We start from the raw sequence: 14,877 nt of genomic DNA, 5'->3' as shown, positions 1-14,877 counted from the left end.
GGAAAGCAAGCAGGAGGACAGGTGAGACAGCAGGACAGGTGAGGCGGGCCCTGAGGGGGGGGCGGGTGGGAGCCAGGTGAATGTACGGCTCTCGGCGGCCGAGGGGGGGCCGGGCGGCAGGAGGAGGCAGAGGGCTGCGGAGGAGGAGCCCCCCAGCAGAGAGCAGCGAGCGACTGACCGCGGCCTTCTGACCAGGACCGGAGCAGGGCCCCAAGCCCCCGGGCCTGGCGGGGGACGCGCTTCTCCCCACACCCTGCGTCCCAGCAACTCCAACCAGCGGACCCTACGGCGGAGAGGTGAGTGTACCCCACTTTTGTCTCCCCGCTCGGGGTCCCCGAGACTCGAGACGACTGCAGTGTCCTTCGTCCGTCCTGTGAGCGGGACCCCCCACACACACGCACGCAGACCAGGTCCCGCCGCTCGTCTTGCCCGCGCCTTTCCAGCACCCGCGGTCTTTGGAATGGGTTTTTACTGGGAGGAGAGACAGGGAAGAAACTACGGCCGCCCCCCAACCCCGGGCGGAGGGTCCCCAGAAACTTTCTCTGCGCTTCTGGGATCAGACAGACTGGCGGCTCCGGGATGGAGAAAGGGTGAGGCAGCGCTGAGCGCTCCGCCGGTCTCCTTCGCGACTTGGGGGAAGACCCTCGACCCGGCCGAGCGGAGGGAATGGAAACGCTGACGGACTCTAACTAGGACAACGCGCTCCCCCCCGCGCGCCCCCTGGCGCGGTGGGTTGGCCCCGGGCCAGCGGCGGGGGGTGGGGGGAGCACTGGAGGAGTCGCGGCTTGGGGGAAAGTTACCGGCTGGACTATTCGGTTTCTTGCGCTTCCAGAGCCGCGCTCTCCCTCGGGTAGTGGGGCTTCGCGACAACCCCGGGCAACCTCGAACGACACTAGAAGGACCCGTCTCCCCGCCGCCCCTCAAACCCACTCCCTCCCTTCAGACTCTGGTCCCGCCGCCACCTTTTCAAAACCCGCTCTGGCCCCCAGCACCCGAGCGAACGAGGGTGGGTGACCGGGAAGAATCTCACCTACACCCGCCGCCCCACCCGCGCCGGCGCACCTGCCCCTACCCAGAATGGGGGTCGCTAATGTGTTGTTGGAGAACCTACTATGACCGCCGCTGGCAGAGGGCTGCCATTCAAAGGGGTGGGGGGCGCTGCTTTCAGTTTCCAGCTTTCTGTCTCCTTCCACCCCACCCCAAGTAGAGAGCGACGTGTCCCGGCGGGGGGGGGGGCAGAAGTGGGGGGGCGGCGTGGGCAGCGGGTTGTGCCCGGACACGTGCCTGCCCAGGCGCCCCGGCCCTGCTGGTGTTTGGAGAGAGGGCGGGTCCCCTGCCCCCCGCCCCGCACAACCCCCACGTATCAAAGGGCGGCTGAGACGTGGTGAGACCTCGGGGCGCCCTGGGGGGGGCGGGAGCCTGGGTCCAGAGCAGGGGAGGGGCAGAGGCGCCGGTGCTAGCTGACCCACAGGAAACGAGCGCTGCTGACCTAGTTTGGGACACCGGAAGTGGGTGCTGGGGAGAGGGGGAGATCAGCAAGCTGTCCTGGCTTCCGGGCCAGGTGGAGGGTGTTCTTGAATTGACCCCCACCGGAATGCCTTGGAGACCCCCTAGGTGCAGCCGAGAATGGGAATGAGTCAGCGCAGCTATTCCCCCTTCCCCCAACTTATTCCTGGAGAAGGGAGTCATCTTATCAGGGGCAAGGGGCGATAGACTGGTTAGTGAGGGGTTAAACCAGGATGGGAACTGTGTTCCCTGAGGGTGTAAGTGTGTGTGGGGGGGTGAGGCCTGGAGGATTATGGGGTTGACTTCTGCTCCCCCACACACACCAACTGGTTTGGTCACCCCTATACCTGCCTGGCACTGCTGGGAGAGCTGGCATGGAGTGGGCATCAGGTTGGAAGGGGAGAATGGGCATAAGAAGGCCAGAGAGGGTCATATTTGTGATTGAGTTTGGGTAGTGGTTAGTGTTCCTCCTCAGTGGTGACTGGGGAGAAGGGCAGGGGGCTCCCCCTGGAGCAGCTGATGAAACAAGAAGAAATCTCTGTCAGTGCCTCCTGTCCCTGGCCCCCGGGACCCCAGCTCCCCCAGCGTGCCTCTGTTACATGGTTGCTGTGGGCACGATGCAACCTGCTGGCACCCCCAGACACTGTCCCCTCCCTTGGGTACCACACCCCCCAGCCTTAACACAGGGGTCAGGAAAGGGTTAATACCACAGGAAAGGGGCTCTGGGGAAGAAAGAAGGCAGTGCCCACTAGGCTCAGGTGTCAAGGAGAGAGGCCTGCTCTGATAGCATGTTCTCATCACTGCTCAGCTCTGCCCGCAGAGGACCCCAGTGCCGGGGAGACAGGTGCTGCTGACCTTGTCCCCCTTCCTTGTGGTGCCCCCTGGCACCCAAGGCCCTCAGCTCCTCCTTGGCCTTGTGCCCGCCCCGGGAGGGCGAGGCGGGCAGCGGGGGCTGGGCTAACAATGCACCATCGGGCCCTTTGTGTGCTTGCACTTGGCACCCTGGGGAAGGGTGGGGGAGGGGACCCAGCGGGCATGGGGGGCGGAGCACCTCTGGGGTGGGGACAGTGAAGGCTGGGGGAAGAGAAGCAGAGGATGAAAGCAGGTCGGGAGGGAAGAGAAGTCAAATAGAGTGCTACTCCTTGTTTTAGGCCAAGGCTGTGAGAACCAGCCCTGACCCTATGGCTGCCCCAGTGGCATCATGGGGCCTGAGGCTAGCCAAGGACTGGGCATTTTGGGTCAGAAGTCACTGCCCAGAGGACTGTTCAGATGGCAGAGGTCTGACCTAGTACTGCCCCCCTCTTGGAGGGTGAAAGACCTAGTTCTGGCCCAAGGCTGAGACCCCAAAAAGCTTAGTGAATGGGCTCGCAGCAGGGCACTACCCTCTGATAGCAGCCTCTGGGCCTGCTTCGGGGCTTCCTGCCTCCAGCCTGCATGGCTCCCTGACCTTCTGAGGGTTAAGACTGCTCCGCCACTAGGCCTTGGGGCCTATGCCTGTTTTGGCCTAAGGCTGAAGAGGGTGGGGGAGGAAGGTGGGGACAGGCAGACGGATAGGACCCTGGCATGGGGTGTGCCCGCCCTGGCCTCTTCCCCCTCCTTCTGCTGAGTAAACTCGTGAGTAAACTTGACGTTTTGCCCGGACAGTTTGAAGCTGCCTCGCCGCCCCCCCAGTCCTGCCAACACACAGGCGGCTAGGCGCCAAGGCGGGCCTGGGGGACTGGGGGGAAGGGGATAGAGCCTCTGTCGTCTACCATCAAGGGCTTCAGAGGGGCAAGAATGACCCCCCAACCCAGGCTGACCCAGGTCTTGGCAAGAGTGTTGGCTGGGGCCTATAAGCATCTGTCCCAGAGCCTTGGGGAGTCCAGGGGAAATGGCCTCCAAGCAGAGCCTCTACCCACTTCTGACCTCTATCCCCACTAGGGAAAGGCACCCAGCTGCCATCTGGTCCCCCGAGTTGCCACCTTTAATATTCACAGGCTGCCTGGCACATGGGAAAATCTACCTTTAGCAAATTTTCCAGGGACTCAGACCTCTTCACTTTGTCCCATAGCGTGGGGTAGGTGGGGAGACCGGTGGTCTTGGCACTTAGCCCTCTCTTCCCCAAGGCCTCCCAGCTGCTTGTGGCCTCCGCCCTGGAGGATAACATTCTTATTTACCAGCAGGCTGTCTTGACCTCACACCTGGTCCTAACCTCACACATGCCTCCTTCCACCATATTCCCCATCAGGCGTGACCCCGACCTCCCCCAATGCCTTCCTGTTCTTGCCAGCATCCCCAGAACCCAGTCAACCTTCAGAGTTCCCCACCCAGCAAAAACCTGCGCCAGATCCAGGGGTTGAGGATGCCCCAAGCGAAAAAGGGCTAGTGGCAGGACAATGGATCCAGCAACCCCCACAAGTCCCAATTTGCTATCACTTCACATCACTGACTCCTATTATGTCTCCGTTCACCACCAGAATAGCAGGGGAAATGCCTTCCCGGTCCTTGCCAGGCCTCGGAGTGGGGCTCCCCCAGGCCCTTGCTTTCGACCTCATGTCTCTGGCTTCAGTTTCCTTCCTGTTTCCACCTCCCCCCCAACTCCTCCCCACCCATATGCCCCTTTCAACAGACATCCTCTCCTCCTTCCTTCCTCCTTTCCTCCCCCTTTGCTTGGGAGCAGGGGTCCTCTCCACCCACCATGAACCTCCTAGCTTTTTGCCTCTTCTAAACACAGTGCCCTTAGAGATTTCTGACCAAGTCGTCAGTTCTGCCCTCCCCAGCCCATCAGCAGGGCTCTGGGGAAGAAGAGAGCACAGAGTTGCTCAAGGGAACTACAACTCCCAAGGTACATGAAAAGCTATTGTGGTGCACACTGGGAGTTGTAGTTCTCCTTGATCTCTCAATTTGGCTAAGTCTGGAAATGTGTCTGGATGAGAATAAAAACTGGGATGGGATGGAGCATGGGTACCTTCTGCATCTCCCACCTTGTTCTTGCCATCCTGTTCACACATGACACCATGTACTCTGACTGACATCCATCTCCCCTGCTGAGACATGCTACCCATTTTCACCTTAGGGCCCCACCCAAGAGATGCCCACACCCTGCCCTGCTGCCCTGGCAGGGGTGAAATGGAGGGGCCCCATGAACTCCCTCCCTGCCCCCTGCCCCCTAGGCTGGTTCCCTCCCTTTATGGGGATCAAAGGGCAGAGAGCAGCCCCACCCCACTCCCTTGCAGGCTGCGGGCATTAGGGTTCTCAGGAATTGCAGGGACTTTGGTGCCCAAGCAAATGCTTAGGCAGGAGGAATGCCGGGAGGCTGGCGCCTGGTGGCAGGGAGAGACACTGACCCCACCTCAATGAGTGGAGCCTTCAGTAACTGCTCATCGGACAACCCAAACCCTCCTGGGCCTTCTTGGTGTAGTCCCTGACTGGTATGCTGCCTCTTAAGGGGATGGCTTGAGAACAGGGTCTTGGGCCTTATCTGTAGGGCGTCGGGGCCTGGGCCCGCCTGGCTGGCACCAAGGCACCAAGGGGTGACCCTCCCCCACCCCAGGCCCACAGTTGGCATGGGGTGCTGGGAGCAGGGGGGTAGGAGAGAGAGGAGGGCAGGACTGCCAGCATCCTGGTGGGTAGGTGCCAACCGGGCCGGGAGCTGGTGAGGGGCAGCAGGCCAGCGGCACTGAGCCAGCAGCTGTTGGGGGGAAAGGGGAGGGGATACTTTAGGGGGCATTTCTGTGGTCCCCCTTAGTCTAGTAGGACTTGGAATGGCCTAGTGTCTAGAAGATACTAGGGTGCCCCTTGTTCCAGGAATAAGAGACCCCAGGAGTATTTTAAGCGGAACTTTGTGGCCCACCCATCTCTGGGCTCAGAGCCCTCCTGAGTTGCCCCTCAGGCCCAGGCGGGTCCCACCCAACCGGCCAGGGTGGCAGCAGCTTGCGCAAGGGGTGGGGCTAGGCGCTTCCCAGCAAGATGCCCCCTCCCAACTCCTTCCTCTTTCGGTGCCCACAGCTCCCCCCCCATCTGTCCACCCCCTTAGGCCAACTCTGTCCCCCTGATCCCCCTGGTCTTTGGGGGCTGGCACAAGTGCTGCCCCCTGGCCTGGTTGGCAGGGGCTGGTGCCTAGGCAAGGAACTGTGGTATGTGAGTGGGTTTGGGGTGAGGCATGGGGAGGGCGGGGTGCTGCCTTGCCCAGCCCCTGAGGGCCCCAGCCCAGTATAGGGTGAGGAGTATTCGGCCAGCTCCCAGGGGGGCTGAGAGCCTATTGGGGTCTGGATGGCCTCTTTGTGGTCCCATATCATACCGTATGCCCTGAGGGCCTGGGACCTGGGCACCTGTCACCCCTGGCATTGACTGTCCAGGGTTCCCCTCCTCCCCCGTCTGGCCACTGCCGCCTCCTGTCCCTTCCCCTCCCTTCTTCCTTCTCCTGGTCCCACCTCCCTCAGCCTCTCCCATTGCTCCTCCTCACCTCTGTCCTCCTGGACTGTCCCAGCGCCTACCTTTCCTACCGCTCACCTTTTTCCCCTTTAGGACTGAGTGAGGATAGGCGGGGGTGGGTACATCTGGGCTTCGGGCACCACAGGCAGAGACTCTAGGCCCTCTCCCACGCTGCCAGCCCTCTGGTAACCCCTCCCTTCAAAGGGGGGGGACAGCACCCAGAGGGTTAAGGCTGTAGGGGGGAGGGGCTGGGCCAGGTCGTGGGCGGCCCCTTTGAAGGAGGGAGCAGGAGCGGGGAACAGCCACCCTACCTCCCCCCAGCCTGGCCCTCCCCCACCCCTCCCGACCTACTCCCCCCCAGGGGGCAAGAAGAGTTGCCGGCTAGGCCCCTCAGCGTTCAGGTGAGTAGGCCCGCTCTGGCTTGGGAGATCAGGCCCCAGGGGAGGCTCGGAAGCCTTGAATTGGCCAAGGGTCAGAGACGACTGAAAAACAGGCTAGGAAGAGGGTGTCCAAACTTCACTGGAGGGCTTTAGGGAACTGAGGGTCTGCGGAGCTGAAGTGTGGGGAAGCTTCAACATCTAGGGGACCCGGGAGGCCAGGAGAGCAGAAGGGGCCTAGAGGAGCCGAGGGATTGCTGGGCCAGGACAGGAGGTTGGACAGGCTGGCAGGAAGCCGGGCTCCGGGGATCGGGCTGGGGTGTCCTCTGGGGCTGGGGGGCTCAGGTTTCTGCCGGTGGCTTGGCGGGTGTGGGGTTACCATTACCAGCCGGCTCGGTTACCCAGCCGGAGACGCTAGGCTTGGGGGAGGGGGTGGGCACAGGGCAGACCCTGGCACCTTGTACGTCTCGTCAGGCTCTAAGAAGAGCTGGCACTACCCAGGCAGACCCTGCTGGGAACGCTGATGGTCAGGGTTTGTCCAGGAGCACGGTTGCCTGGCCCAGGGTGGGCACCGTTGTTCTGGGGGGAAATCCAGGAGCTCCAGGGCTGGAAACTCTGACGGGCATAGAGGCCTAGGCTGTCCCCTCACCCCACCCCACATCCGCTCTCACTGCACCCACCCACCCACCTATCCTCTCCAGCTGGTCCCCAAATTTTCATCCCGTGCTTCATCCAGAAGTGGGGTATGGGTGCCATAAAAACTGTCATCCCTGGCAAGACCAGGTCTTGGAGTGTGGGCCTGGCACATGGATTTAATTCCTCTGCCTCTGTCTATACCGCTCCTGCCTGGCGAGAAGAGAAGGGGTGCTTTGGAGCAGGGGGAAATGTAGGAAGTGGGAGAGGCTGGGGGGAGTGAAAAAAAGGGAAAAGAAAGAAAAGAGCAGTAGGGATGGTTGCTAGGAGGCCTCTGGACACAGATGTGGTAGAGAGGAGGCACAGATGTGCCGGGGAGGAGGGAGAGGCAGCGAGGAGCCTGGGCTGAAGGAAGGGAAGCAGAAGATGAGGCGCGGAGAGGGAAGACAGGGTAGACAGGGTCGGAGAAGGTAGTCAGCGTTCAGAAAGAGGAGGTGAAGCCAAGGGGCTAAGAGGAAGAGTAGAGTGTGACCAGTGGGCAGAGGGTCTTCAAAGATGGGGAGGGGAGCCTGGGGGAGGAGGGAGTTGCCCCCATTCCTCCCCCACCCCCATCTTTCATCTCCCTCCTATTTTCCCTGAGGGGTTGTGAGCTAGGATTAGTGTTGTGGAAAGAAAATGTGGGGGAACATGGAGGTCTCCCCCATCTTACAGTCAGCACCAGGAATGGGGGATTTTCAGGGAGGACAGGCTTAACCCCGACAGCACCGGGAAGCAGCCAACTCCCCTTGCCTCCTTCCCCCTTCGTGGCTTGCGGTCTCTCTTCCCCGCCTCGGCCCCCAGGAAGTGTGAGTGCTGGGGGTGGTGAGGTTAGGAGGGGGGAAGCGTCATATGGGGGATGGGGAAGGCATGCATTTGCTTGGAGGGGCTGGGGTGGGGAGAGAAGGGCTCCCGGAGTGCCTCGGGCATCCCTGGGCAGAGAGCCTCTCCAAAGCTATGCCAACCCTCCAGGAGACTCACCTCAGCCCTGTCACCTTGCCTTCTCAACTGGGCAGTCCAAATGGCTTCAGCCCCTGGGCCCCAGAGGCCCTGGGAAGGGGTGGGAAAAGCTGGGGAATCAGGATTCCTGGGTCCTTGAGGACTTTGGACTGGCTGTCCTATTTCCCCACCCCCTTGGTCCAGCTACAGGACAAAGCCCTGGCTTCGTGCAAACTTAGCTCCAAAAAAACAGGAAGAGAACCTGAGGCTGGAGTTGGGGTGGGGGGTAGAAAGGAGAAAGAAGTTAGGGGGAGGGGTAGCTGGCCCAGGTGTGGGGCAGCGGGAAGAGCCTCAAGTCTCCATCACCCTTGGCAGGAAGATGTCACAGCCTGGTCCTCATTCTCCCTCACCCCAAGCTGCTGAACCTGGAAAAGCCCAGTCGGGCCTCTCTCGGGCTCCGTGAAAGAGCCTGGAGGTGGGGGCCTTAGCACACGGGGAGGGGGGGTTCTGTGTGCCTGTGTCTCAGGCCCATATCTATTTTCTCTGCCGCTAATCCTGGTTCCGCCTGCTGCCCCCCACACTAAGCCTCACTCCCCTAATCCCCAGGGTGTGGGAAAGGGGGGCCAGCTTTACTCAGCTGCCTATCCAGGGCCTCATCTCTCTGCTCTTCAGCTGGCTCCAGCCAGCAGTGCTGGCCCTGGTGCCCCCATCCCTGCACTGGACGCTGCCTGAGGTCAGCACCTGGAAAGCGTTCCAGCTCCGTTTTTTTTTTCCCCAAGCCTGGGCCAGTGCCCTTTACCTTTTGGTTTCTTGGTGGTGGACACACCCTAGCAGGTGCCCTTGGGCACTGAGGGGTAGGTGATAGGGGTTCCTGCCTGCCCCCTCCCATGTTTCTTACCCCTAGGTCTTCCCCCACCAAAGATGGTGCAGGCTTGACTCAGGGCCCAGTTTCAAGAGAGCTGCCCACCGGCTTGGCCGGTCTAGCAGGCCTGACAGTGAGGGGAGCCTGGGGGGGTGGCGGGAAAGGGGGGAGAAGTGGGGCGGGGCCCCCAGTTCTTCCCCCTACCAGGCAAACAGACCAAACAGACCTCGCCTGGTTCCCTGGCACAGCTGCCCCCCCAACCACCACACACGCCCATGCCCACAAGGTCTTAGCAAGAGGGGGCATGCCAGGTTGGGTGGGGATGAGCCGCCCTCATGGGGCGTTGGGGGGCTGGGCCCTCCAGGATGCAGTGGTGGGAAGGGTGCCCAAGGTGGGGTGGGCATCCTGGCACTAGTGCCCCACCCTGGCAGAAAGAGGCTTCCACCTCAACTGCTCCTCCTAGATGATGGGGCTAGGAGTGCCCCCTTGGCCTGTTTGGCACCAGCATAGTTCCAGGTGGCACCTAAGTTGGCATGGGTGCCAGTGCCCTGGATAAGGGCTGGGGGAGTTTCCCAGAAGCTAGAGAACCCATTGAACACACTCCCCATCCCACGTGTTCTCTGCCTCTCCCTCCTTTCTTACTGCCGCGTGGCTGTGGGCATTGGAGGTAGGCCTAAGGGGTTAAACACCCACCACTGAGCGGACTAGCCCTGTGTGAGTTGCGTGGTGAACCAGCCTGAGCCTGTGACCTGACAGCAGGGTCAGCCAATCAGCGCCCCCGCCACACCAAGTTGCCACGGAGACTGGCCCTGGGTGGGAGAAAGGAGGCGGGCTTAGCAGCGGGAATGGGTGGGGTGGGGAGGGACAGAGGGAGAGGGATGGGGTGAGCCACGTGCCTGCGGGTGCCAGCTCCGGGCCAATGGACAGTGAGGACAGCCCCACCCATCCCCCTCAGGAGGGGCAGGATCGGCTTGGGCCCAGGAAGGTGCCCACTGCTGCTTAAGTGGCCACTGCTGCTGCTGCCCACCGGTTTTTGTTTGTTCCTAAGTCCTGGGGCCATTTGTACTGTTTGTAAAGTACAGGCTGGAGAACCAAAGGGAACTGGGAGAGCTCCCAGACTGCTTGGCCCCCAGGAAAAGAAGTGGTTTGGGACTTACGGTGGGAACGGTCAGACTATCTGAGGGTGCCTATGGGGTATGAGGTCTATAAGCAAAGTCGGGGTGGGGGGGAGGTGGAGGAAGGTGGAGGCTGTTCACTCTCAGCTTCTGTTCAGGAGTCCTGGCCTTGCTATGAAGGTGACAGGCAGGGAGGCAGCGACAGTGCACTTTGTATGCCCCAAAGAGGAAATCTGTGGCCCTTTATTCACCCAACCCCTTCCCCAAGAACCCCTTTTCCCATCAAGGCCAGGCTGGGCAGCTGTTGGGAGTGGTAGAGAAAACAGAATGTCCATAGGACTTGGCCCTAAGGATCATCTGGGTCAGCCTTTCATATCACAGATGAGGAAACAGGCCTCCTCAGGAAAGGAAGTGACTTGTCCAAGGTCATATAGCTCCAGTGGGGTGACCTGAGGACGGGAGACACACCTGTTCCCAGCAGTTTTCTCAGCAGAGGTGGCTGAATAGTGAATGTGCTCCCAGGACAGACTGATTTGAGCCCCTACTGTGTGTCAGGCCTGTGCCACACTGGGGCTCATTTACTACAACCCTGGGAGTTAGGTGGGATTATTCCATATTATAGATGAGGAAAGGTGCAGAGATTAAATCATTTCCTTAAGGTCACAGTGCTATTCACCCTGAGAGGATTCCAGCTCAAGTCTGGCTCACTCCATGGCCTAGCTCTTTTTGGCCCCAACTCTGCCTGCAGTTGCTGCAGACCCACCAAATGTCAGGGCTGAAGGGTGGCTGAGCCCTTGGGGCTCCATTCCCGCCCCCTCCTCAAATAGCCGAGGAAATTGAAGCACTGAGAGAAGTGACTTGTCCAAGGTCATTCAGCCAGATAGCAGCCCAGCCAGGACCCAAAGCCGACCTCCCCACTTCCAGACCAGACACTCAGCACCCCTCCCCCATCTCCTCCAGCCTTGGGATTGCTGGCCCGCAGCTCTGTCCCTTCTGTGACTGACTATGCCTTGGGGGAAAAGCACAGAAGGTGGAAGGTGGCCCTAGGAGAGAGGGGGGCTGCCCTCACTGGGCAGCAATGGAGAGGGAGAGATGGTGGTAGTGGGGAGGGGGGGACAGTGGGACTGGAACTTGGTCTATTGGCAGTGGGGGAGGGGGCGGGGGCGATGCTTATCTTTTCGGGGCAGGAAGCACCGGCGCCAGCGACACCCCAGCAAAGGGTGGCTGCTCCTTGGCCCCCATGGGGGAGGGGAGGATGTGGGGGGAGGGATGCTGGGAGCTGTGTTTCCCTTTCTACAAGGGGGATCTAGAAGGGGAGATGAACTTTCAGTGTGGGGGGGAGGGGCGGGAGGAGGACAGTGGTGGAAGCGCCCTCTTGTTTTGTTTGCGTTGTATTATGCACCGAATGCTTTAGGGAGATAACTTGAGTTAAAGCACCTGACTATACCTGGCCTGGAGCATCCTCCTAGGTCCAGTGGGAACCTCGACTCTCCCATTGGCCTTTCTTGGGCTGTGAGGCTGTGGCAGACTGTTACCCCACTTTGCAGATGACTGAAGCCAGCTACCAGAGCCACCCCAAGTCCTTAAGCCAATTCTTCAGGAAGCCTGAACCTGGAAACAGGCATCATCTCAGTCTAGTGCTTCTTCCAGAGGCATGCGGAGTGGGGCCATGGCACAGAGGGGTCCCCAGGAAAGGTCCAGAAAGTCAGGGCTCCTGCTCTCATAAAAGCGGAATAGCACACAGTGGTCAGGAACCAGGTCCTGTACTCACTGCCTAGGTTTGAACCCCATTCTGTACTTAAGTTGGAAAGCACCTTACTTGTCTGCACCTCAGGTTCCTTGTCTAAAATAGTTGAAAATCATTACTTAACAGGGTTCTGGAAGATTTGCTGGATGCAAAGTACTTTGAAGAACATCTAGCATAGAGTCACCTGTCAATAAGGGTTGGTCAACATAGGTCTGCTCCCCTAGCACCCCGTAAGGCTGAGTGAGCTCCTTTGACCCACCCTGTCCTTGACTCTGCAGGAGAAGATGGGGAGCCCTGAGGATGACCTGATTGGGATTCCATTCCCAGACCACAGCAGCGAGCTCTTGAGCTGTCTCAATGAGCAGCGCCAGCTGGGCCACCTGTGCGACCTCACCATCCGGACGCAGGGCCTGGAGTACCGCACCCACCGGGCTGTGCTGGCCGCCTGCAGTCACTACTTCAAGAAACTCTTCACAGAGGGTGGCGGTGGGGCTGTCATGGGCACAGGGGGCAGCAGCGCCGCCACTGGGGGAGCAGGCGCTGGCGTGTGTGAGCTGGACTTTGTGGGGCCTGAGGCGCTGGGAGCCCTTCTCGAGTTTGCCTACACAGCCACGCTGACCACCAGCAGCGCCAACATGCCAGCGGTGCTGCAGGCTGCCCGGTTGCTGGAGATCCCATGCGTCATCGCCGCCTGCATGGAGATCCTGCAGGGCAGTGGGCTAGAAGCCCCCAGCCCCGACGAGGATGACTGTGAGCGAGCCCGCCAGTACCTGGAGGCCTTCGCCACAGCCACGGCCTCAGGAGTTCCTAACGGAGAAGAGAGCCCTCCACAGGCACCCCTCCCACCACCACCACCACCGCCACCGCCTCGACCCGTCGCCCGTCGAAGCCGCAAGCCCCGAAAAGCTTTCTTGCAGACGAAGGGAGCCCGGGCAAACCACCTAGTACCCGAGGTGCCCACAGTGCCCATCCATCCCTCAGCCTATGAGGAGGAGGAGATGGTGGCAGGCAGAGTAGGCAGCAGTGGGGGCAGTGGGCTAGGGGACAGCTACAGCCCTCCCCCTGGAACTGCCTCACCCTCTGAGGGGCCCCTGAGCTACGAGCCCTATGAGGGTGAGGAAGAGGAGGAAGAGCTGGTCTATCCTGGTGCCTATGGGCTGGTGCAAGGTGGCGGACCCCCGCTGTCGCCAGAGGAGCTGGGCTCAGATGAGGATGCCATCGATCCTGACTTGATGGCCTACCTAAGTTCCCTGCACCAGGACACCTTGGCCCCAGGCCTGGATGGCCAGGACAAGCTGGTGCGCAAACGCCGTTCCCAGATGCCCCAGGAGTGCCCAGTCTGCCACAAGATCATCCACGGGGCTGGCAAACTGCCACGTCATATGAGGACCCACACGGGCGAGAAGCCTTTTGCCTGTGAGGTCTGTGGCGTCCGTTTTACCCGGTGAGCACCAGTGGGGCAGGGGCTCAGCAGGCCATGCCAGGGGGGTCAGAAAAAGGAGTTATGGAACTTGAGGTAAAGGAGTAAGGTGATCCTGGAGGGAGAGGTACTGACAGCAGTGGTAGTCAGTGAGGAGAAAGTTGGGGTGAGGAAGAGGGGGGCAGAGGAGTGGGTGGCAGCTGAGCCCAGTTAAGCTGGGAACAAGTCAGCAAGGGTCTTGGGACAGAAATGGGGAGACATGGTGAGGGTCAGGAGTAGGACAAGATCTGGGAACCAGGCCAGGATTAGCTACCTGGCACCCCATCCTGAACATCTCCCTTGCTCCTCTCATCCCTGCCTGTGCTAGGAATGACAAGCTGAAGATCCACATGCGGAAGCATACAGGAGAGCGCCCCTACTCGTGCCCACACTGCCCAGCCCGCTTCCTGCACAGCTACGACCTCAAGAACCACATGCACCTGCACACAGGGGACCGGCCCTATGAGTGCCACCTGTGCCACAAGGCTTTCGCCAAGGAGGACCACCTGCAGCGCCACCTCAAGGGCCAGAACTGCCTGGAGGTGCGCACCCGGCGGCGCCGCAAGGACGATGCTCCACCCCACTACCCACCACCCTCAGCCACAACCCCATCCCCTGCTGGCCTCGACCTCTCCAATGGCCACTTGGACACCTTCCGTCTCTCTCTGGCTCGGTTCTGGGAGCAGTCAGCCCCAACTGGGCCTCCAGTCTCCACCCCGGGGCCCCCTGATGATGAGGAGGAGGAGGGGGCACCCACTACGCCTCAGGCTGAAGGTGCCATGGAGTCCTCTTAAAGAGGGATGGGCTGGAGCAGCAAGGCCAGAGACACCCATGCCAAGCAGTGGGAGCACACAGGACTGAGTTGGGTCAGGGTCACTGAGGCTTTATGCCTCAGTAATCAAACCCTGCTCCCCCCCCCCCCAAGCCCTCATTCCAGTTCCAAGCTGAGAAAGTTTGGGGGCAGATGCTCCCCAGATTGGGGTGATCTCCCAAGGAGTGATACATAAGATATTATGTATATATTTACAGCTCTATTTGTAAAGGTGGGGTCCCTGTCTTCAGCTGCTCCTGGGGAGTAGACGCAATAATGTATTTCTGATTTGTGGGGTCCCTTTTCGGCTATGCGGGTTTCAAGGGGCTGTGGGGGGTTGGGACCAAAGCCTTGCCCCGCCCCCATGCCCCATGGGGTTTTGGTTGTGGGGGGGTGGTGAAGAACTGCCCCTCCCTTCCGAGACCCCTCCTTCCTGGTTTCTGTTCCCTTTTCCTGGCAGTAAATTATGCAAAGGGGGGGCGGCCTAGGAAGGGTAGGTGAGAGCAAGCAAGGTAGAAGCTTGAAAGATTGGGGGACTGGGCCTGTAAGGAAGGAGCCATCCTAGTCCCCCTCCGCCCTGCTCCCAGCGCTGAGTCATGGGGTCCTGGAGAAGGGGGCGGGGTGGCCTGATTGGCTCGCCCGCCCCTGGGGGCAGCGGGAGGGCCCCGCCCAGCTAGGGGAGCCGCTCGGCTCTCTTCTCCCTCCCATCCCGAGTCCCCGGGCAGGGAATGTCTTGTTCCCGCCGCTCCCTCCCCGGGGCCAGAGGGCAGGGCGGGCCGGCGTCCTACCCTCGTCTCCTCCCCACCTCCTCCCCGCCCAGGTGCGAGCCGGAGCCGCGCCACCGCTGCTGCCCCTGACTCACGCCGCCCCCAGGCTGGCGCAGGCCTGGGTGTGGGACAGGGTGAGGGGTTGGAGGAGCCTTGCGGAGAGCGGGCGAGTCGGCGCCACCTGGCGGCCATGCCCCGTGCGGGCGCGCGCC

At 61.1% G+C, this 14,877-nt stretch overlaps 1 protein-coding gene across 4 annotated transcripts; it reads left to right on the top strand.

Annotated features, from left to right (window-relative positions):
- Positions 1–14,199, top strand: ZBTB7B (zinc finger and BTB domain containing 7B). 4 transcript variants are annotated; one of them, XM_037498247.2, is made up of 4 exons: positions 1–21; positions 196–296; positions 11,907–13,072; positions 13,416–14,199. In XM_037498247.2, the coding sequence occupies exons 3-4, from the start codon at positions 11,913–11,915 to the stop codon at positions 13,879–13,881; spliced, it is 1,626 nt and encodes a 541-aa protein (XP_037354144.1). In that variant the 5' UTR covers positions 1–21; positions 196–296; positions 11,907–11,912; the 3' UTR covers positions 13,882–14,199. The 4 variants fall into 4 exon arrangements, with proteins under 4 accessions (XP_037354144.1, XP_037354143.1, XP_054547646.1 ...); XM_037498246.2 differs by having other exon boundaries at positions 1–38; XM_054691671.1 differs by lacking the exons at positions 1–21; positions 196–296 and adding an exon at positions 6,252–6,320.
- Positions 14,200–14,877: the final 678 nt, after the last annotated feature.

Source organism: Talpa occidentalis, unplaced genomic scaffold (assembly GCF_014898055.3).
Source record: "Talpa occidentalis isolate TD23 unplaced genomic scaffold, MPIMG_talOcc4v2.1 talOcc4.9, whole genome shotgun sequence".
Taxonomy (NCBI): domain Eukaryota; kingdom Metazoa; phylum Chordata; class Mammalia; order Eulipotyphla; family Talpidae; genus Talpa; species Talpa occidentalis.
This window is presented reverse-complemented; position numbering and strand designations above follow the sequence as displayed.

Coding starts and splice junctions, on each gene's coding strand:
- ZBTB7B (XM_037498247.2), top strand. CDS start 11,913: ATGGGGAGCCCTGAGGATGACCTGATTGGGATTCCATTCCCAGACCAC. Junction 13,073..13,415: donor TGTGGCGTCCGTTTTACCCG/GTGAGCACCAGT, acceptor TGCCTGTGCTAG/GAATGACAAGCTGAAGATCC.